This window comes from Ostreococcus tauri (genome assembly GCF_000214015.3).
Source record: "Ostreococcus tauri WGS project CAID00000000 data, contig chromosome 14, whole genome shotgun sequence".
NCBI lineage: Eukaryota > Viridiplantae > Chlorophyta > Mamiellophyceae > Mamiellales > Bathycoccaceae > Ostreococcus > Ostreococcus tauri.
In genome coordinates this window covers 38,302-57,076 of record NC_014439.2, presented here as the reverse complement: position 1 = coordinate 57,076, position 18,775 = coordinate 38,302, and the positions used below count along the sequence as shown (strand labels likewise).

Here is an 18,775-nt window from a genome sequence, read left to right as displayed (position 1 = left end):
CCGCGCGCGCGCGCGAGGGCGTGCCGGTCGAAGCGCGCGCGCGATCGACGCGCGCGCGCGCGAGGTCGGGTTTCGCACGAGTATCTAGGGTTGCGCGAACCCATCGAATCGCATCGAATCGCATCGCATCGCATCGAATCGCATCGCATCGACGCCTCGACGCCGCGCACGACGACGCGCGAGGTCGTCGACGGGCGTGACGTCGAGGCGCGACGTCGACGCGCGCGACGGGCGACGACGCGCGCCGTGACGGGTGCGTCGACGCCTCGAGAGAGAATAATCCGAAGCGTCGGCGTCGACCGACGGTGACGACGCGTCGGGCGACGGACGGGGGCGATGTCGTACAAGGACATGGGACGCGCGGGACCGCTGGAGATTCGAACGCGAGGCCCGCCGTTCGGTGGACTCCCGCAAGCGCAGGCGGGGATGAAGCGATCGGACTCGATCGGGACGATTGAAAAGTACTGGGACGACGACGCGGAGTGGTACGAATTTCACCCGAACGCGCTCGCGCGAGAGGGTGACGGGAAGTTCAAGGAGCTGGCGGTTGGGAAGTTGTTGACGGTGTTTTTGGACTACGATGGGACGCTGACGCCGATCGTGGACGAGCCTGATAAGGCGTTCATGGACGACGAGGTGCGGGAGGCGGTGCGGCAGTGCGCGCGAAGATTCCCGACGGCGATCATCAGTGGACGGTCGAGACACAAGGTGTCGCAGTTCGTACAATTAGAAGAACTGTATTACGCCGGATCACACGGTTTGGACATCGCGGGACCGACGCGGACGAGCGACGGGACGCCGATTACGGCGACCGCGTTGGCGCATCAGCCGGCGCAGTGGGCGCGAGACGTCATGGACCGCGTCACGAACGATTTGATCGAAAAGACGAGAGATATTCCGGGTGCAAACATCGAACACAACATGTTTTGCGTCTCTGCGCACTACAGAGGCGTGAGCGACGCAGATCGACCGAGATTCCAGAAGATTGTGGACGAAATCGTCGCCTCGGATGAGTGTTTGATCAAGCACGACGGGAAAATGGTGTGGGAGGTGCGACCGCGCGTGGCGTGGGACAAGGGTAAAGCGTTGTCCTATCTTCGTGACGCGCTGATCCCAGATTTAGCGAAGAAAGGATTTGGATCGGAGGAGGTGTTCACGGTTTACGTCGGCGACGACGTCACGGACGAGGACGCGTTCATGGAGATCAACGAAAAGTTGGGCGATCACCTCGGCGTGGGCGTTCTCGTCTCGCACGCGCCCAAGGTGAGCGCGGCGAAATTTAGTCTCCGAAACACTCCGGAGGTGCTTCAATTCCTCACAACGTTGAGCAAGCTCGCCGACGCGGGTGAAGTGAAGACGCTACCGCGTTGATTGCATTTGGCCATCCATCTTGAGTTGCACTTGTTACAATAAGCTACCGATACTTTACACCTATCGACGTCATTTCCTGCCTTTCTTGTTGTTCTTCGACGAAGACGGCGCGTCGTTCTCGATTGGCATCGATTCTTGCGCGCCCGCCGGAGCCGCGTTGCCTCCCGTGATGCGCATCGAACCTCGACGGAACAGCTCGACGGCGCCCTTGGCCGCGTTCTGAACTCCTTGACCGACGTTTTGAGCCGCTTTTTTCACGTTTTCCAGCGCGTTTATCTTACGCTCGAGCTCTTCGATTTTCTTTTCCAGCTCGCTCGCTCGCGCCTCGGCTTGATTCTTCAAGCGTCTGCACGCGTTCTCGCGCCACCGCGCGCCCACCTCCAACGCCTTGGCTTCCTTGATTTCCTTGGCCGTTTCCTCGCGAACCTTTTTCAGTTGCGCGGAGTGGTCGGCGGCCATTTTTTTAATCGTAACCTCCTTGTGCTGCTTCCTACGCTGCATCACCGACTCAGCCGCGTCTCTGCTGTCCTGGGCTTCGCGCAACGCGGCGTCGCGCTCTTCGCGAAGCTCGACAACTTGCTGACGAAGCTTGGACGCGTCGATGTTCGACGCGTTCTTATTAAGCGTCGAGCTTTGAAACTTACTCTGCAGTTCTTTGTTGCGCTTCTTAAGTTGATTGATTCGCGGTTGCCGAATGATCCAAGCGAACAGAGCTGGGACGACGAATTTGCAAACCTCCACGACGGCGTTCGGGTTGTTCTTCAGCTTGGTCAGCTGCGGAGACGAAGCGGACTTTTTCGACGAACTCGTCTTTGCCTTATCCGCGGGCTTCGTCTTCGTCTCTTTCACCGTCGCAGCCGCCGCCGATGCTCTTTTTTTCGCCTCCTTATCCTTCTGTTCTTTTCTCGCCTTGTCCTCGGCGAGCTTCACCCGTCGTTCCGCTTCACTCTTCACCCGTCGCTCCGCCGCCTCCGCGTGCCTCAACGCTTCCTCCGCATCCTTCAGAGCCGATTTCTCCGCCAAACTCGCGCCTCGTCGCGACCCACTCGCGCGAAGATCCTCCGCCGAGCGCCTTCGATCCGCCGTGGCCTCGCTCGCCGCCGTCAACGCCTCGTCCAGGTCCGTCGTCAGCGTCCTCGACCGCTCCCGCAGCGTCTCCAGCGCGCTCGGCCCTCGATCGTTCGTCTTCGTCGCCTTCACCGGCGCGTGCCTGCGTTCTCTCGGGAGCATATACGCAGACGTCTCGTCCGCGCGCCGCGTCCCGCGCGCCGCCCGCTTCTTCCCCCCCTCGTCATCCTTCACGTCCCACGCCCCCGTCATCGACCCCAACGTCGCCTTCGCCCCCTCGTACCGCGACCGCGCATCGTTCGTCACCGCCCGCGTCGCCAGGGCGACCAAAGACACGTCCACGCGCTCGCGTTCCGGCATGCCGTCGATCACCAAGCGTCCACCGCTGACACACGGGCGATCGACCCGTCACCGCGCAGTTCGCGTCCGCTCTCGCCCGTTCTCGACGCCGTCGACGCGATCGACCCGTGCGCGCGTCCGCGGTGGGTCCGAATCGCCGCGTCCGGGCGTCGCGGCCGTGTCTCCCGCCCGACGCGCGCGCGATGGGCCTCGCACGACGACGGATGAATGTGACAAAACTAGGGTATAGGGTATAGGGTTTAGGGGTGACGCGACCGACCCCCCCTCGGCGCGCGTGCGCCACGTCAGCGCGCGTCGACCGCGCGCATGCGACGCGCGCGCGCGCCCTCGGGCGCGCCGGCGTCGCGGTCGACGCGCCATAGGGGGCGTTCGACCGCGTGTGCGCGATGGACGCGCGCGACGCCGCGCGTGGGACGTGTCAATCGCGTGGAATGTGTCAATGGGAACGGCGTCGAACGCGTCCACGGCCGCGTCGACGGCGCGCAATGGTGGTGGACGCGCGACCGCGCGCGACGACGGACGCATCGCGTCGACGGTGGAGACGTCGATCGAACGCGCGCGCGTGCGCGGGGGACGGAGACGGAGATGGAACGGACGGAGACGCGCGAGACGGCGCGCGCGGGACGGCGGGCGGCGGACGGGGCGAGACGCGTCGTCTTATCGTGCGTCCTCGCCCTGGTCTCGGTGCGAGGGACGGTGATGGTGGTCCCGAGGGCGCACGCGGAAGCGGCGCCGCGGGCGACCGCGAGCGCGGCGGTGCGCGCGCGGTCGGGGGCGATGGGGGTGGTTGACGAATTGGGGGCGCTTCGCGCGCGCGTGCGCGCGGGGGCGACCACCGCGATGGCGAAGAGTTTGTCCACCGTCGGCGACGCCTTGCACGCGATCGAGCTCAAGACGCAAGAGGATTGGAACGTGGAGGATGTCTGGGTCCTGTTCGCGTGGAACTGGCTCATCAGACGCGGACGGGAGAAGGCGTTTCGCGCGTCGGAGCGAATGAAGACGTTGCTGGTTCAAAATTACCGAGAAGCGCAGTTCGAGAAAAGCTTTCTCAGCTGGGTCAAGGCGCCGATGCGAGTGATTCAGGCTTTGTTCGTCGTGTCGTACGTCTTCGACGTCGGATGCTCGATGATCGACATGTTGAGCACGGAGTGGGACATCCCGGAGTACATCAAGCTCGGATTCGACAAGGGGTCGTACACGTTCTCGCTCGGGATCATCGTCGTCATGGCGATTCAGCAGTACGGACCGAAATTGCTCGGGCGGTTTTTACCATCGATCAGAGAGGATGCGAGTCTACAGCTCGTGATCACGCGTCTTACGTCAGCCGCCGTCGTCGTGACGACGCTCATGCTCACGCTCTCCGCGTTCGGCATACCGGCAAAAGTTTTATTCTCGTTCGGCGGTCTCGGAGGTCTGGCGTTCGGTTTGGCGGCCAAGGATTTCATCAGTAATCTCATCGGCGGTCTCGTCTTGGCCGTCATGCGTCCGTTCAAGGTGGGAGAGAAGATATATCTCACCGGCGGCGGCGGTAAATATCGCGATTCCAAGGAGAAGGATGTCAGTAATTACAAGGTGGCGGAAATCGGCTGGTATCAGACCAAGCTCATCCCGAAGGATGGAAAGGTGACGACGATCCCGAACGGCTACTTTCTTGGTGCGAACGTCATCAACACGTCTCGCGAACCAAACGAGTGGCTCGGGCCGCAGCTTCGAATCGCGCTAACCGACTTTGAAGGCATCGAAGCCTTGACGAAGGAGCTCCGAACCTTCCTCTCGCAACACCCAGACGTGAACTCGGCGTACAAGGCTCCGGAAGTCGCGCTGAAAAAGATCGAGGTCGACCATTTAATGGTGCAGGTCGAGATGTTCATGCACGGCGACGCGTACTATGGCGAAAAGAAGTGGAAAGAAAAGCGTCAAGCCATTCTCATCGACATCGTAAAGATCGTCAAAAAGCACTGCCCAAACTCCCCGGCGTTACCCACCGACAGGACGTACGCGATGCCCGCGTCGTCTTCGGCGTGATGGACTAATAAATAACCTACAAGTACCTAGCAGTCGGTACCTAGCAGTCGGTAATAAAATGTCATAATACATCTCACGCGTACACGTTCTCCGCGCGCATCGGGGCGAGACGGGGTTTGTAATCGTGCTCCACGACTCGACCGAGCAGCGCGCTCGCGTGCGCCGCCGCTTCGTTCACGGCGTTCAGGTCGGCACCGCAGTAAAGCACTCGAACCGGTTCACTCTCTGGAATCGCGACGACGCGCGCGGCGACGCCGAGCGCGTCGCACGCGCTCATCAGCGCCGACGCCCCGACCGATTCCAAAAGCCGACCGACCGGATACGCGCGCGGCGGCGCCGGCCACGCCGACCCCTCCAACTCCGCGCGCAGAGCTCCCGTGTCCAATCCGTACGCCACGACTCGATCGATCTCTCCCGCCGTCATCTCCGCCTCGCTCGTCTCGGTCTCCGAACACGACGTCAACGCGAGCACCTTTGTCTTCGACCCACCACGGACGCCGCACGCACGAAGCGTCTCCCTCGCCCACGCCCGAGCGCACGTCCCGGAGACGTCTCCGCGCGTCTCCGCGATCGCCACCGCGCCCGTCCCGCGCGCCCGTCGCCCGACGTGAATCGTCGTCACGCTCGCCGCGCACGCGCTCCCGAACCGCGCCCGTTCACCCAGCGCGCTCGCGCGCGTCGCCCGTCCCTCAGCGTCGCTCGCCGACGTCACGACCGCCCCGCGCGGCGTTCCGTCGCACGCGCGCGCGCATCCCAGCGCGATCGCGCGCGCGGCGTCGCTCCCGACCGCGATGACGCACACGTCCGGCGCGTCATCGGCGTCGACGATCCCACCGAGCGCACGCGCGCGCGCGCTCGCGGCGTACGTCCGCGCGCGCGCGCGCTCGGCGTCCTCGTCCACGCGGTTCCTCGCAAAGTCCACCGAGTCGTCGTGGAGATCGAGCGGGGACGTCCACGCGGACATCACGCGCGGGCGACGGGCGGGCGCGGTGCGGTGAGACCCCGCGCGACGGGGGCGACGGTCGAGGACGGGCGCGCGCGCGACGGGCGGTGGGGCCGGGGGCGCGCGGCGGGGCGTCGATGGGTCGCGCCCGACGTGCGCCCGTAACATTTGCGATGTCTTTTGATGGATGCGTGTGTGTTGATTTTTTTGATTTTATAGCACACGTTACCATAGTGTACCACGCTTTCGACGATGGCGTGCGCGCGCGCGGGAAAACGAGGCTTCGATGGCGTAGTTGGTTATCGCGTCCGCCTTACACGCGGAAGGTCGGCGGTTCGAACCCGTCTTGAAGTAACAGGTTTCTTTTTTGTTGATGTTCGTATTTGAAGTACGTAGACTTTTCTTTGTCGATTCGTCGCACACGACGTGACGAGAGTCAATCTACGGAACGAATCCTTCGCGCGGGCTCGGTCTCGCGGATTTGCTCGGCGTCGCGCTCGGCGTGACGAAGTCGTCGTCGTTGGTCCATTCGGGCGGCGGCGGCGATCCTCCGGCGGTGAATTCCTCTCGGCCTTCATCCCCTTCGAATGAGTCGTTGTCGTAATAGCGCACAAAGTCGAGCGCCTCTCGGGCGACGTCGGCGCCGTCGAAGGCTTCGGTCATGTACGCTCGCGTGCTTCCGAACATGTCCGCCATGGTATCCTGGATGTCGCCGTCAAAGGCGTCCCAGTACCACGTCATGAAGAAGTTCATCGCGACGCGCTTCGCGCGGAGGACTTTTCGAATCATCTCGCGATGCATCTCGCGCTCCTCGACCACGCGCCACCACTTTTTGAACGCCTCTCTGAGCGTCGCTCGGTTGATTCGCAAGCACAGATTATTGACGAGTCTTTGTCGGTACGCGGACGCCTGCGCCTCGATCTTGTTGTCGTTCACCGTGTCGCACCACGCGTTGAAGCACTGCGCAACGCATCGGTTACGAATGCGCGTGGCGACTCGAGCGAGTAGCGCGCGTTGTCGCTGCGACTCTATCGTGTTTTCTCGCCAGCGCCCGAGGGCTTGCGAGAGACGCAAACGAAGCATGCGACTGACAATTTTGCGCAGTTGCATCTTGGCATCGTACGACTCCTCCGCGAATTCGCGCCAACGCGTGAAAGCGTTGGCCAATTCGGTGTTTCGAATACGCGAGTACACCTTGCCAAGAACGTTGTTTCGGCGCTTTTCGTTGACCACGTACTCACCCCACTTGTTCCATGACCTGACCAATAAGCGCATGTTCAGGCGCAGAGCCATACGTTCTAAGAGGACGCTACGACGCTTCTTCTCGGACATCAAATTGCTCCACTGATAAAAACACGCCGCGAGCATGCGATTTTGCGCGCGGACGACTACCTTTCGAATCTTCATACGATGTGTCTTCATCTCCTCGGTGTTCTCTCGCCAAGCCCGCAGGCTCATGGCGAGCGTGCGGTTGCGGAAGCGTAATATGAATCTCTCTGCCTTTTCGCGATTCGCAATCGCACTCTGCGCGTGATCAACCCACGCGGAGAAAGCCTTGATGAGCTCGAATCGTTTAATACGAGCGAGTATCATGTGAGTCATCTTCTCGAGGCGATCGTCCTTCGTGGAGACTTCCGCCCATGCCTTAAACGTCGCGTAGAGCAGTCTACTCTTCATGCGGTGCACGTAGCGAGTCAGAATCACGCGTTGACTGGCGATTGTATCGGCGTTATCCGCCCACGTTTGAAAGGCGCTGCTCAAGGTGACATTCTTGATCCTCAAACCGATTCGCCGAAGAACTATGTGTCTCTTCTTGAGCGCGGTGGCGATGTTTCGCCAGGCGAACAGAGTTTCCTTCTTCGAGCGGCGATCTCTGCGCGCCGAGAAGCGCGCTACGAGGAGATTCGATTCCTTTACTTCGCGATGAGTCTTGAGCCAAGCCTTGAAGGACACGCGCATCATGTCCTTGCTAAGAGGATGAAGGATCTTGTGCAAGAGAAACTCATTATTCGTCGTGAGGACGTTGCCGGAAGCGACTTCCACGGTGGTCATGAGCGTTTCTCGCAACCAGCTCACGCTGTCGTTTGAGTCCACGATGGCCTGGACCCGAGTGAACGGATTCGTGTTCGTGGCGTAACAGGCATTCGCGACACCGCCATCGAAAGCAACACAGATCGCATCGAGTTCGACGGCCGAGCGCGCCTGAGAAGTGAACTCCTGGCGCTTGTACTGACCCGACCCAGCCGCCATACCAGCTTCGAAGGCATCTTCATACTTCGCGAAACTTGCTCTTCTTTCAAGAGCGTAATCGCGCGCATAGTTTCCTCGATAGAACGCACCTAAAATTACGCGTCCAGCCTTCGTCGGCATCTTAGAAACATCGACGAGGAGCTTGCCTCGCGACATCGCCCGATTTTGCTTGGCGGCGTTCTCGACACTTTCACCGATATCATACGCCTTTATCAACCAGATCGCTTCGGGAATCGTGTCCGCGTGCGTATACACGTAATTGAGACGTGCTTGAATCATCCTAGACGCGGCCGCCACACCCTGGTCGAACGCGTGCGTCACATCGCCGATGCTCTCGACGCCAGCGCGTCGCAACGCCGCCTCTCTCGCGAGATTGATAGAACCCAGAGGATCGCTGAGAGAATCGGAGAGCATGTACGTCGCCGCATTTTCTGTCTCTCGTCCACCTTCAAAGGCTGCGCTGACGAGATCGACGCGAACGCCCGGAATCCTGCGCGCGTGATCGATGATAGCTCTACGCAGATGATGATACTTTAATTCTGCACGCGTTTGAAAGCCAGTGATGAGCGCGTTGTCCAAGTGCACACCGATCCGTCGACTCGGTGCGACGCGCTCCTTGACCTCTCGCCGAAGTTTTCCCGAACGATACTCGTTCGCCCACGTTCTGAACGCGACGAAACAGTATCGATTGAGAACAGAGCTGAGCAAACGTCGAACGCGCTTCTCCTGCGCCGCATTCGCCCTCCAAGCCGTCATTACCCTCTTCAACAAATACTTTCGCTGTCCTGACGCGTGATATTTTGAAAACGCGTGCTCGATCGCCTTGCTCTTCAACATTCCCGACCCAGCGCCGCTCACGTGTCGCCACTGCGCAAACGTCCGGCGCAGTAGGCTACCACATTGCACTCGCCGAAACGTGTCGACGATGGAGTTCAAACGCTCTTCGTCAAGATTTTCGAGCATTTTCGATCGAAGCTCGAGAGCGCGACGCTGTTGCTTCATCTCTGCCATCTTCTTATTTCGTTCCTCCACCTCGTTCGCGAGGGAATCGACCTCGGACTGTGCAAATTGCCGTAAACGGTTGAGCTCAGTGAGCGCCCACTCTCGCAATTGATCATCCGCCTGATGGAGCTCGTGAAGCTCCTGTTCGATGATTCGACGAGCGGCGACTTCCTTCTCCAGAGCGGCCGCCCACTCCTTCATCATCGCACCACCCATGACGTGCATGGCGTGCGGTCGCACCCGTGGTTCCTCTGCGGGCTCGCGCGCGACGCGGAAGCGATCCACCGCGGTGAGCGCCCCTCGCGGGGTGCTGTGACGCGACACGCTCTTGACGTCATCCTTCTCGACTTCCTCGACAACGGTGCTCGAGCTCACGACTTTTCCGACGCGCACAATGGTGACGTGCAATCTGTACGCCTCCAATCGTCGATGTTTGAGCGTGATCTCGCACCTCGTCCACGCCGAATCGTTCAGTCGCCTGCGTTCAGCGTCGTCCAAGATCCACTCCTCCCACGTGCCGAAATTCACGCTCGCGAACCCCAAGCGTTGCCTCCCGTGCCTCGTCGCCTGCAGTAAGCGCTCCTTAGCCGCGAACGATCGGAATCCAATGAATCCATTATGCATCAACACCTCCAAGTGCGTCTCCTGTCGTTCCCTCAGCGCCTGCGCGCTCCCGACGCCGTCCGCGTCCGCTTCAAACCGCCATCGCACCTCCCCATCCCTCGCCTCGTCTCGCTCCCCCACCGCAACGTACGGTTTCCCCTCATCCGGCGTCACGAACGCCACGACATCTCCCGCCCGTATCGACGTTCGCGCGCTCGATCCATTCTTATAATCAATCTCTCGTCTCACTTCTCTCGTCCCGCGCTCCGTCCGCGCCCTCGACGCCGTCGACGTCCCTCCCGGCGAACTCGGTCTCGAGCTCGACGCCAAGCGCGCCAACGCGTCGTACGACGATCGTCCGGCGTCATCACCATCGTTTCGTCGCGCTCCGAGCATCTCTCCGGGCGTCACGGCGTCGCACACGCGCGATGGATCGCGCGATGGATCGTTTCACCGTGGAACGATCGATTCGACAGATCGCACGACGGCGCGCGCGACGACCGCGCGCACGCGCGATGCGCGCGCTCGGACCCGCGACCGCGCGCCGATGGGCGTCGACGCGCGACGCCGCGCGCGTGGACGCGTGCGGTGGACGCGAAGTGATGGGATGAATGGGATGAACTGGATGAATGGCTTGGGATGGGACGCGACGGATGCGTCGGCGACGCGTACGGGCGAGACGACGCTTAGCGATGCAATACGCGCGAACGGTGGTCGACGTGGGCGATTACAGCGACGAAGGTCTACGCCATGGTTTCGTTGAACGGGTCGTACGTGCTCGAACCGTCGTCGTTGAGTAAGTTTAACGATCGAAGGCGTCGCTCTTGGTAGTACTCGAGCTTGTCCAGAGAGCTCGCGACGACGTCGAAAAAGGCGCTCGCCTCTAACAGGGCGGATTTCTCGCTCAGACGCGCGCGAACGGCGATTTCTTGACGAATCCCGCCTTGACGCTCGTTCGGTGGCGTGGTGAGAAACGCTTTCTCTTGGTCTAAACTCCTGGTTTCGTACGCCGAGAGCGCGTCGGCGACGCCTCGGGTGATGGAGGCGCAGCAATCGGCTTCGTTCTCCCGAGAAAGCGGCTCGGAGATGAGCGACCAGCACTGCTGGCGGAACAGCGCCTCTAACAGGAAGGCGTCGGTGTCTTTGCAGTGTAACAGACGCAAGAACGTTCGTAATTCGCGATCGGGATCGCTGTACGGCCTCAACGTGAACGTCGGCGCCTCTGGAAGCCCTTGCGTCTCCAGAACATCAAGTTTGTCGAACAGGTTGGCGTCGTCCTCGGGAATGGAGAGCGTGAGCGCGTACCCGGGTGAGGGATTCACCACATCAATGAAACCGTAATCGAGCGCGAATTTCGAATCGATCCCCTCCGGATCGTAGTTGACGAAGATCTCGGCGCCCTCGTCGTAGTCTCGATCGCACTCGACGTAGGCGGCGACGCCAGAGCCGGAACCGCCGCCGAACAATCCCCCCATCCCCCCGCCCCCGCCCACGCGCCATCTCGCCCCGCTCAGCGAGCTGTGATTGATTAAATCCAAACCCGGAACGAGGGCGACGTTCGCGCCGTCGAGGGGCGCCATCGTTCGCGAGCGCAAGATTCCAAACGCCCATCGAAAGCTCGCCTCATCGAACGCACCGTCGACGTCAAACGTCGACGCGTACTCAACGAACACTCCATTTTTCAATTCTTCGTACACCGCTCGCACGTACGCGTCGTACCCGGCGGCGTTATCCAATAACTGCGTCCCCGCGATGTCCCGCAACTCATCCGCGCTCCAAAACAACGGCGAGTCCAGCGTCTTCGGCAGCGTCGCCACGTACGCCGCGAATTCCCCATCCGCCCCACGTTCACGTTCCTTCAACAGCAACAGCGCCACTCGCACCCACGGTTGTTTCACCGCATCGTACCGCGCGTCCCGCAACGCCGCGCCGACGTCCGCGTCCTCCGTCGCCCGCGTCGCATCCATCCACACCTCTCTCGGAATCACCATCGCCCGCGTCCCTCGACGGAGCGTCGTCTTCGCGCGCACGCCAAACTGCGCACGTTCCGAATCGTTCGCGTCCGTCGTCACCGCATCCGCGACGACGCGCGAGACGTCCGCGCCGCGTCGCTCGAGCCACATCCACAACCCATCGTACGCCTCCCTCGACGCACGCGCGCGCTGGGCGTCCCCTCGAACGCGCGCCCGCGTCGATCGCGTCGTCCACCGCGCGCGCGACGCCCTCGCACGGACGCCCGTGGTCGAAGTCGTCGCCATCGCTCGTCGTGAAATGCCGACGCACTCATGAGCGCCTACTTCGACGACGACGCCGTCCCAGAGCGCGCGCGCGTCGTCATCGCGACGCCGCGCGCTCGAGCACGCGTCGAGGCGCTCGGCGAGACCGACGCCGCGCGCGTGCGGACGGGACGCGGCGATGATGGATCGATGATGTGTGATTTCCCAGTGAGTCGCCGCGCGCTCTGGGACGCCGACGCCGCGAACGACGGCCGCGCGATCGCGCGCGTGGGGGCGTCGATGGCGGCGCCGAGAATTATGATGGACGCGCGCGCGATGGCGGATGTGCGGGCGCGCGCGGGGGGGAACACGAAGGCGTTCGCGCTCGCGGCGACGGATGCGAAGAAACGCGGCGACGCGGCGGCGCGGGTGATGGACGACGACGACGACGACGACGACGACGGGCGAACGTGTGTGATTCCAGTCGTCGTCGTCGCGAGTGACGGCGATGGGGACGTCGAGCGTGATTTGGCCGCGGCGCGACGGGCGGCGTGGATGGATGACGACGACGCGTCCATCGCGGCGTTCGAACGCGCGCTCGCGAGCGATGCGCCGTTGTGTCCGTTGGCGCTCACCCCAACGCGCGCGGCGGTGGTGCTCGGGGACGATGATGCGGTGCGCGTGGCGTTCGCGGTGCGCGCGCCGTGGTGCGAATTTGAACTTGGACCGATTCATCCGCCGCGCGCGAGAGACAACGAGACGCTCGTCGAGGCGACGCGCGCGGCGGCGACGGCGGGACGGGATCGATGCGTCACCACGGGATTCATCACGCTGGATAGAACGCGACGGATGGTGTTTTTGGGCGAAGACGCGCGCGGGACGGAGGAAGAACCGCTCACGGGGGTGTGGATTCAAGGCGCGGAGCGCGTCGAGGACGCCGCGACGTGGGCGGCATGCGTTCGGTTCGCGTGTTCAGACGTCTTGGTCACGCTGACGCAGCGTGGGAAGTTTTTGTGCGCGTGCGTACTCGCCGGAACGAGCGAGGTGGCGGTGTACGAAGTCACCGCGACGCGCTCGTGCTCGGATTTTGTGCCGTACGGCGCGGATATCGTCGCGCGCGCGGACGCGCCGATCGACGCGCAAACGGCGCCCGTGGACGAGATCATCGCGCCGACGTACTTTCACGTCACGCCCGAGGCGTACGGTGCGGAACATTACGATTTCGTCGAGCCGGTCGATGCCGACGGCTCCGTCGGTGACGTGGAAGAGATGGAGGAACACTTTAGCTACGATTTGGATGACGACGAGTTTGAGGAGGAACGCGAGGAGCGCGAGGTCCAGTTGCAGTTGCTCCAGCGCGAGATCGAGTGCCTTCGCGAGGCCATCGCATCGGCGTCATTCATCGATGACGACGAAGACGAAGACGAGGACGAGGACGAGGATGAAGACGAGGAGTACGAGATGTACAGACGACGCGACGCGGAGAGAGGCGGAGCGTCAGACGCCGAAGAAGATGACGTGAGTGAGGACGTGCGTCGTCTCGCGATCGAGCTCAAGGCGGACGTCAAAAAGTCTCAACTCGGCGCGTCCGTGGACGAGATCCCATTCGATCCCAAGACTGCGGGCTACGTGCGTTTGCCCACGGATGAGCGAGAGGCGGACTCCGTCGCGGAAGCGCTTCGCGTCGTGGACGACGACATCCGAGAACTCATGCTTCTCAAGCAGCCGAGTGCGCTCGTGAGTGATTCTGACAGTGAACTTCGCGCGCGGTTTCGCGCGGAATACGGCGACGACGGGGACGTCGTCGCCCACGCTCGCGAGGAACACCACTTCCCGCGAATCGCTTTCGATCCGTCCCGCTCGTGCGCCTCCGACGACGAAGCCGCCGCCGATGACGCCGACGCCATCATCAAGCGATACGTCGACGCGTACGGTGAAGAGAATCTTCTCAAATACCTGTAATCCACGAACGGGCGTTCCCGTCGACGTCGTCTTGACTCGTCCGTCGCTCGTCGCCGCACATCGCGCCTCGCATGCGCGCGACGCGCGCCTCACCCGCGCTCGCTCGCCCGCACTTTCGCGCGAAACCGTCCGTTCGAACGCGCGAACGACGCGTCGTGATAACGCGCGCCGAACAGATCGACCGCGTCGTCTTGGCGTGCACGTCCAAGGAGTGTAAGAGGAACGGCGCGCTGAAAACTTTAAAGCTCTTGGAGGAAGCGTGCGAGAGAACGCCGGGCGTGCGGTGCGGGACGACGCGGTGTCAGAGCGAGTGCGCGAGCGGGCCTAACGTGAAACTTTTGCCGGAGGGCGCGGTTTTGAACGACGTGAAGACGGTGGAGGCGGTGGAGGCGGCGCTCGAGCGACTCGCGTCGTACGAGTCGGCGTAATAATGTCGCGCGCGACGACGCTGTCGACGACGATCGAGAGATTGCTGAGAGAGCGAGGAAAACGAGAGGTCAAGGCGTGGTTGGAGAATTATATGCGGCGAACGACGCCGTTTTATGGGTGTAAGATGCCGACAACGCGAGCGTGCGTGAAGGAGGCGGTCGCCGCGGCGAGCGAGACGCGGAAGAGACGACGAGACGACGTGAGCACGGTTTCCTACGTCGAAGACGCGGTGGCGCTCTTACAACACACGCACGGTGACGCCAAGCAAGCGGGGGCGATTCTTTTATGCGAGCACGAACCCGTGGACTCGTTGGCGACGCCGGAGACGCTGCGTCGACTCGAGGACGAAGTGTTGAGAGGGAGCCACGTGAACGATTGGGCCGTCGCGGACTCGCTCGCGATCAAGGTGTTCAAGAAGATGTGGAAAAACAACATCTCCCTCGCGCCGTTAATATTGAACTGGTCAAAAGACGAGAGCGCGACACTTTGGCAACGTCGATGCGGGATCGTCGCGTTTGTTTCGTATTTCGACAAGGAACGCGACCGCGACGGACGCTGGACGCTGGACGATTCTTTCTGGGAGGCGATCATCGACGCTTGCGAGCGTAATCTTTTACTCTCTCCCGAGGAGAGATTCACGCAGACGGGCTCGGCATGGGTGACGCGTTACGCGTTGGCGTCGGACGATTCGGCTGTTCGCGACTACGCGCGCGACATGGTGCTCCGAAACGGCACCCTCTGGACGACGGAGGCGAAGAAATCGCTCGTCGAACGATTATTGGCGAGAAAAAGTTCGCTGGCGAAAGAAATTTTGCAATTGTGATTATACACTGCGCACGGCGCTAAAGAGACGACTCGCCTCGACGCTCACTCGCTCGTGAGAAACATACCTTTGATACCGTCCAAGTCGCTCACGAACCCCAACGCGCGATAAAACGGAACCACGTCTTCATCGGCGAACAAAGTAACGTTCGCCACGTCCCGACTGAGCAACGCTCGAATCATCTGTTGCACCAAAGCCTTCCCGTACCCCCTCCCTTGATACTCCGGGTCCACGATGATGTCCCACAGCGTCGCGTTGAACACGTGATCGCTCGTCGCCCTGGCGCACGCGATGAGCTTACCCCTCGACGTCTCCTGCACCTTTCCCGACTGTGCGTCCACGTCGCACTCGTACAGCGTCGCCACCATGAATGAGTTCTCCAGCGCCCGTCGTATCTTCGCGCGCGGGCGCTCGGGCCACCCCACCGCCTCGCTCAGCCGTTCCACCGCTCCCACGTCCACCGCCGCTGTGGTCGAGAACACCACCGCGCGCGTCACCCCTCCGTTCTCCGCCGTGCGCGTCTCCAGCACCTTATCCGCCTCGCGCGACCCGAACGTCGCGCGCTCTTCGTCGTCTCGCGTCTCTCGCGCCACCGCCTCGAGCACACATCCGCGTCGACGTCCGCGCCGCGTCGACGACACCGCGCGCGCGAGCGCCCGGGACGACGGCCGGGACGACGCGCGCGCGGACATGCGCGCGCGCGTCGAACGGCGATCCCGCGGCGCGCGCGCGTGTGCGGTGTCGCGTCGATGAGGTTCGATCGACACACGCGCGCGCCATGCACGGACGACGACGGCTGGACGACGACGCGCGCGAGAGACGACGAAAAAATAATCTCGACCGCGCGCGCGCGTTTTGCGCGCTCCAGGTGCGTCGTGGACGACGCGATGGGGACGAGTTGGAACGATCGCCGCGAGAGACGACCGACTGACGACGCGACGCGATGATGGACAGGCGAACGCGGTGCGCGCGCGCGCGAACGATGCGACGACGATGGCGATGACGGAGAAACTGGTGACGACGTGCCCGGAGGTCACGACGGGGTGGAATCGAAGGAAGGAGGCGGTGGAGCTCGGCGCGGAGACGGCGGAGGCGGCGCGCGATTGGTGGAGCGAAGAACTCAGGGTGAGCGAGATCGCGCTCAGGAACGCGCCGAAGAGTTATCCGAGCTGGTATCATAGGAAATGGACGGTGTCGAGGATGATTCGAACGATGGGAAGGGAGTCGGAGACGGTGCGGATGACGCTCGAGCGCGAACGCGCGCTGTGCTCGCGACTGCTCGACGCCGACGATAGAAACTTTCACTGCTGGGCGTATCGACGGTTCATCGTCCAATCGCTCGGGGTGACGACGGAGGAGGAATTGGAATACACGTTGAAGAAGATCGAGGACAATTTTAGCAATTACAGCGCGTGGCATCAGCGAAGCGCGATTTTGGATGCCCGCGGCGACGTCGATTCGGCGACGCTCAAGGGGGAATTCGAGCTCGCATCGAACGCGTTCTACACCGAACCCGAGGACCAGAGTGCGTGGATGTATCATAGGTGGCTCATAGCGCGCGCGCGTGCGCTGAAGATCCCGGACGAGCGCGATGCGGCGATCGCGAGCGCGCTCGAGATCTGTCGAGAGGTGGCCGAGCTTGAACCCGGGTGTAAGTGGCCGCTTCTCGCGCGCGCCAGCCTCGAGGACGAGAAATCGCGCCGAGACGTGCTCGACCGTTTGTCTTCGATCGATCCGGCTCGTGTTGGGTACTACCGCGACGTCGCGTAGAGGCAATAGGGTTGCCGCGCGCGAGTCAACTGTATGTAATCTAGGCTTAGGCACATTTTGATGAAAGTGATGAAATGAAACACAGGCTCCCATTACATTGCGTATACGGGAAACGGCATTCGCAAGCGTCGACAACGGAATTAATCCATCGACGCGTTCTAAGATCCTCTACAGTACGTCACCCAATTGACTACTCGGCTGCATACAACGTGACGCCTCTTGCGTCACTCACACCTCGCAGATAAGCCGCGTCGGGCCGCTTACTTGGCGATGTTACCATACCACAAGCCAGTGATCTTGACATCCTTCGGCACCTTGGCGCCAAGATCAGTGTCGGACGGCTGAATGGACTCGAAAACGCCCGCAATTTCACCGGTAGCCGGGTCGTACTTGGCGATGTTGAAGACGGCGGAGCCCTTGAGCGCGGCGGCGCTCTTGTTGTTCTCCTTTTGGAGCTCTTCGGAGTCAGCGCGCGCCGGGAGGGCAACAGCGTTGTCATAACCGGTGGAACCACCACGGCCCTTCGGGTCGAGGAAGGAAGAGCCACGGTAGGACGGGACGACGAAGTCACCGCCGAACTGGGACGTGTTGCCCTTGCCCGTGAACTCCTTCAACGTGAAGAGGAACGGCACGCGCTCACCACCCGGCAATTGAACGGTGACCGGGGCGTAGTCGAGGCCATCGTTCTCCTTGATTTGGACGGAGCCGTCGGAGCCAACCTTGAAGTCACCAGTCATGCCGTCGAGGGTGTAGGTGAGGCGCGTCATGAGGCGCGTCTTTTGGAATTCAGACTCGCCGGCCTTGAACTGAGACTCTTCCTTCACGGTGAATGAGGTCGGTTCCATGCAGAATCGCTCGAGCTTGTAATCGCCAGCCTTGATGTCCTTACCGGAGACACCACCTTCGACGACCGGGCACGTGTTCGCGAGACCGGTACCCTTGACTTGCAAGTAGGTGAGGCCTTGGAGCTCGTCATACGTCACCGCGGAGGCGGACTGTTTGCACATAGGACAAAAATTCAAAAGTCAGTCTCGACGTGGACGTGGATCGTGCACGCGAGAGGCGCGAGGCGCGTCGTGTTGGTTCGAGCGCGACGACGACGCGGTGCCGACGGCGACGACGACCGCGGTGCGCGACCGTGGACGTATTTCTTTACGAAAAAGACATCGTCAAAGTCTCCCGTCACCGCTCGCGTCGTCACCACGGTCACATTCACGTCGCGCTCGAACAACCGTATCAGCGTATCTCACGATGGGCTCGGGACGCAGATGCGTCGACGTACCTGGGCGAGGACGGCGCCGGCGACGCCGAGGGAGACGGTCGCCTTGGAAACCTTTTCGGCGAATTCGTTGAGCGACGCCTTGGGGGCTTGCGCCTTGGCAGATCTGCGAACGCGCGCGGAAACGGACGCACATCGGTCAGCTCGGGGTTCGAGAAGATCTCGCGATCGCCCCATCGCGCGTCTCAAAGATCCACCTTTCACGCCCTCGATCCCCTCGCGCGCGTCCAGCGCCGCGCGCGATCGATCGAGACATTTTCCCTCGCCGTCCCGCTCCCAGATATCACGCGCGATCGCGATCGACGACGCGGCGCTCACGCCCCCGTCGCGCGATCGTCCACCGCGATACGCTCGATCGCCCGCGTCGGTCGCGTCGTCGACGACACGCACCGCTTGGCCGACTTGGCCCGGACCGCGAACGCGGTGTTCCCGAAAACGGCGGAGCGCGCGATGGACGCCATGTCGATCTCCGTGCGAGCGACGCGCGAGGAAGTGTCGCCGTCGTCCTCGGCCTCGCGCGCGGTGTCGCCGGATAACACGACGCGGGGTCGGGTGATATTTATCACGTCATCTCTCGTACTGTGACCTCGTGCACGACCATCGACGCGCGCGCGCACGCGATCGCGACGATCGCGTCGGATGATCGCTCGGATGCGCATCTGCGAGTCGTGACT

General features: G+C 62.2%; 12 protein-coding genes across 12 annotated transcripts; 6 read left to right on the top strand and 6 right to left on the bottom strand.

Moving 5' to 3' along the window:
- Nucleotides 1-336: 336 nt before the first annotated feature.
- On the top strand, nucleotides 337-1,371 carry OT_ostta14g00250 (Trehalose-phosphatase; the record flags this gene model as incomplete). Its single annotated transcript, XM_003082777.1, has 1 exon — nucleotides 337-1,371. The coding sequence occupies one exon, from the start codon at nucleotides 337-339 to the stop codon at nucleotides 1,369-1,371; it is 1,035 nt and encodes a 344-aa protein (XP_003082825.1).
- Nucleotides 1,372-1,440: 69 nt separating this feature from the next.
- Nucleotides 1,441-2,799, bottom strand: OT_ostta14g00240 (unnamed product; the record flags this gene model as incomplete). The annotated part of the gene is made up of 1 exon (XM_003082776.2): nucleotides 1,441-2,799. One exon carries the CDS (start codon nucleotides 2,797-2,799, stop codon nucleotides 1,441-1,443), a length of 1,359 nt encoding a protein of 452 aa, XP_003082824.2.
- A 585-nt stretch (nucleotides 2,800-3,384) lies between these two features.
- OT_ostta14g00230 (Mechanosensitive ion channel MscS,transmembrane-2) lies at nucleotides 3,385-4,824 on the top strand (the record flags this gene model as incomplete). Its single annotated transcript, XM_003082774.2, has 1 exon — nucleotides 3,385-4,824. One exon carries the CDS (start codon nucleotides 3,385-3,387, stop codon nucleotides 4,822-4,824), a length of 1,440 nt encoding a protein of 479 aa, XP_003082822.2.
- A 73-nt stretch (nucleotides 4,825-4,897) lies between these two features.
- OT_ostta14g00220 (unnamed product) lies at nucleotides 4,898-5,788 on the bottom strand (the record flags this gene model as incomplete). Its single annotated transcript, XM_003082773.1, has 1 exon — nucleotides 4,898-5,788. One exon carries the CDS (start codon nucleotides 5,786-5,788, stop codon nucleotides 4,898-4,900), a length of 891 nt encoding a protein of 296 aa, XP_003082821.1.
- A 420-nt stretch (nucleotides 5,789-6,208) lies between these two features.
- Nucleotides 6,209-10,018, bottom strand: OT_ostta14g00210 (Sfi1 spindle body; the record flags this gene model as incomplete). Its single annotated transcript, XM_003082767.2, has 1 exon — nucleotides 6,209-10,018. One exon carries the CDS (start codon nucleotides 10,016-10,018, stop codon nucleotides 6,209-6,211), a length of 3,810 nt encoding a protein of 1,269 aa, XP_003082815.2.
- Nucleotides 10,019-10,365: 347 nt separating this feature from the next.
- Nucleotides 10,366-11,880, bottom strand: OT_ostta14g00200 (Rubisco LS methyltransferase, substrate-binding domain; the record flags this gene model as incomplete). The annotated part of the gene is made up of 1 exon (XM_003082766.2): nucleotides 10,366-11,880. One exon carries the CDS (start codon nucleotides 11,878-11,880, stop codon nucleotides 10,366-10,368), a length of 1,515 nt encoding a protein of 504 aa, XP_003082814.2.
- A 27-nt stretch (nucleotides 11,881-11,907) lies between these two features.
- On the top strand, nucleotides 11,908-13,800 carry OT_ostta14g00190 (SCL-interrupting locus protein; the record flags this gene model as incomplete). Its single annotated transcript, XM_003082765.2, has 1 exon — nucleotides 11,908-13,800. The coding sequence occupies one exon, from the start codon at nucleotides 11,908-11,910 to the stop codon at nucleotides 13,798-13,800; it is 1,893 nt and encodes a 630-aa protein (XP_003082813.2).
- A 71-nt stretch (nucleotides 13,801-13,871) lies between these two features.
- OT_ostta14g00185 (Thioredoxin-like fold) lies at nucleotides 13,872-14,228 on the top strand (the record flags this gene model as incomplete). The annotated part of the gene is made up of 1 exon (XM_022982487.1): nucleotides 13,872-14,228. The coding sequence occupies one exon, from the start codon at nucleotides 13,872-13,874 to the stop codon at nucleotides 14,226-14,228; it is 357 nt and encodes a 118-aa protein (XP_022841272.1).
- Nucleotides 14,229-14,230: 2 nt separating this feature from the next.
- On the top strand, nucleotides 14,231-15,052 carry OT_ostta14g00180 (Armadillo-type fold; the record flags this gene model as incomplete). The annotated part of the gene is made up of 1 exon (XM_022982486.1): nucleotides 14,231-15,052. One exon carries the CDS (start codon nucleotides 14,231-14,233, stop codon nucleotides 15,050-15,052), a length of 822 nt encoding a protein of 273 aa, XP_022841271.1.
- Nucleotides 15,053-15,096: 44 nt separating this feature from the next.
- OT_ostta14g00170 (Acyl-CoA N-acyltransferase) lies at nucleotides 15,097-15,744 on the bottom strand (the record flags this gene model as incomplete). Its single annotated transcript, XM_022982485.1, has 1 exon — nucleotides 15,097-15,744. The coding sequence occupies one exon, from the start codon at nucleotides 15,742-15,744 to the stop codon at nucleotides 15,097-15,099; it is 648 nt and encodes a 215-aa protein (XP_022841270.1).
- A 301-nt stretch (nucleotides 15,745-16,045) lies between these two features.
- Nucleotides 16,046-16,822, top strand: OT_ostta14g00160 (Protein prenyltransferase, alpha subunit; the record flags this gene model as incomplete). The annotated part of the gene is made up of 1 exon (XM_003082764.2): nucleotides 16,046-16,822. One exon carries the CDS (start codon nucleotides 16,046-16,048, stop codon nucleotides 16,820-16,822), a length of 777 nt encoding a protein of 258 aa, XP_003082812.2.
- A 260-nt stretch (nucleotides 16,823-17,082) lies between these two features.
- OT_ostta14g00150 (Photosystem II PsbO, manganese-stabilising) lies at nucleotides 17,083-18,562 on the bottom strand (the record flags this gene model as incomplete). Its single annotated transcript, XM_022982484.1, has 3 exons — nucleotides 17,083-17,817; nucleotides 18,105-18,207; nucleotides 18,492-18,562. The coding sequence occupies 3 exons, from the start codon at nucleotides 18,560-18,562 to the stop codon at nucleotides 17,083-17,085; spliced, it is 909 nt and encodes a 302-aa protein (XP_022841269.1).
- Between the last annotated feature and the right edge of the window lie 213 nt (nucleotides 18,563-18,775).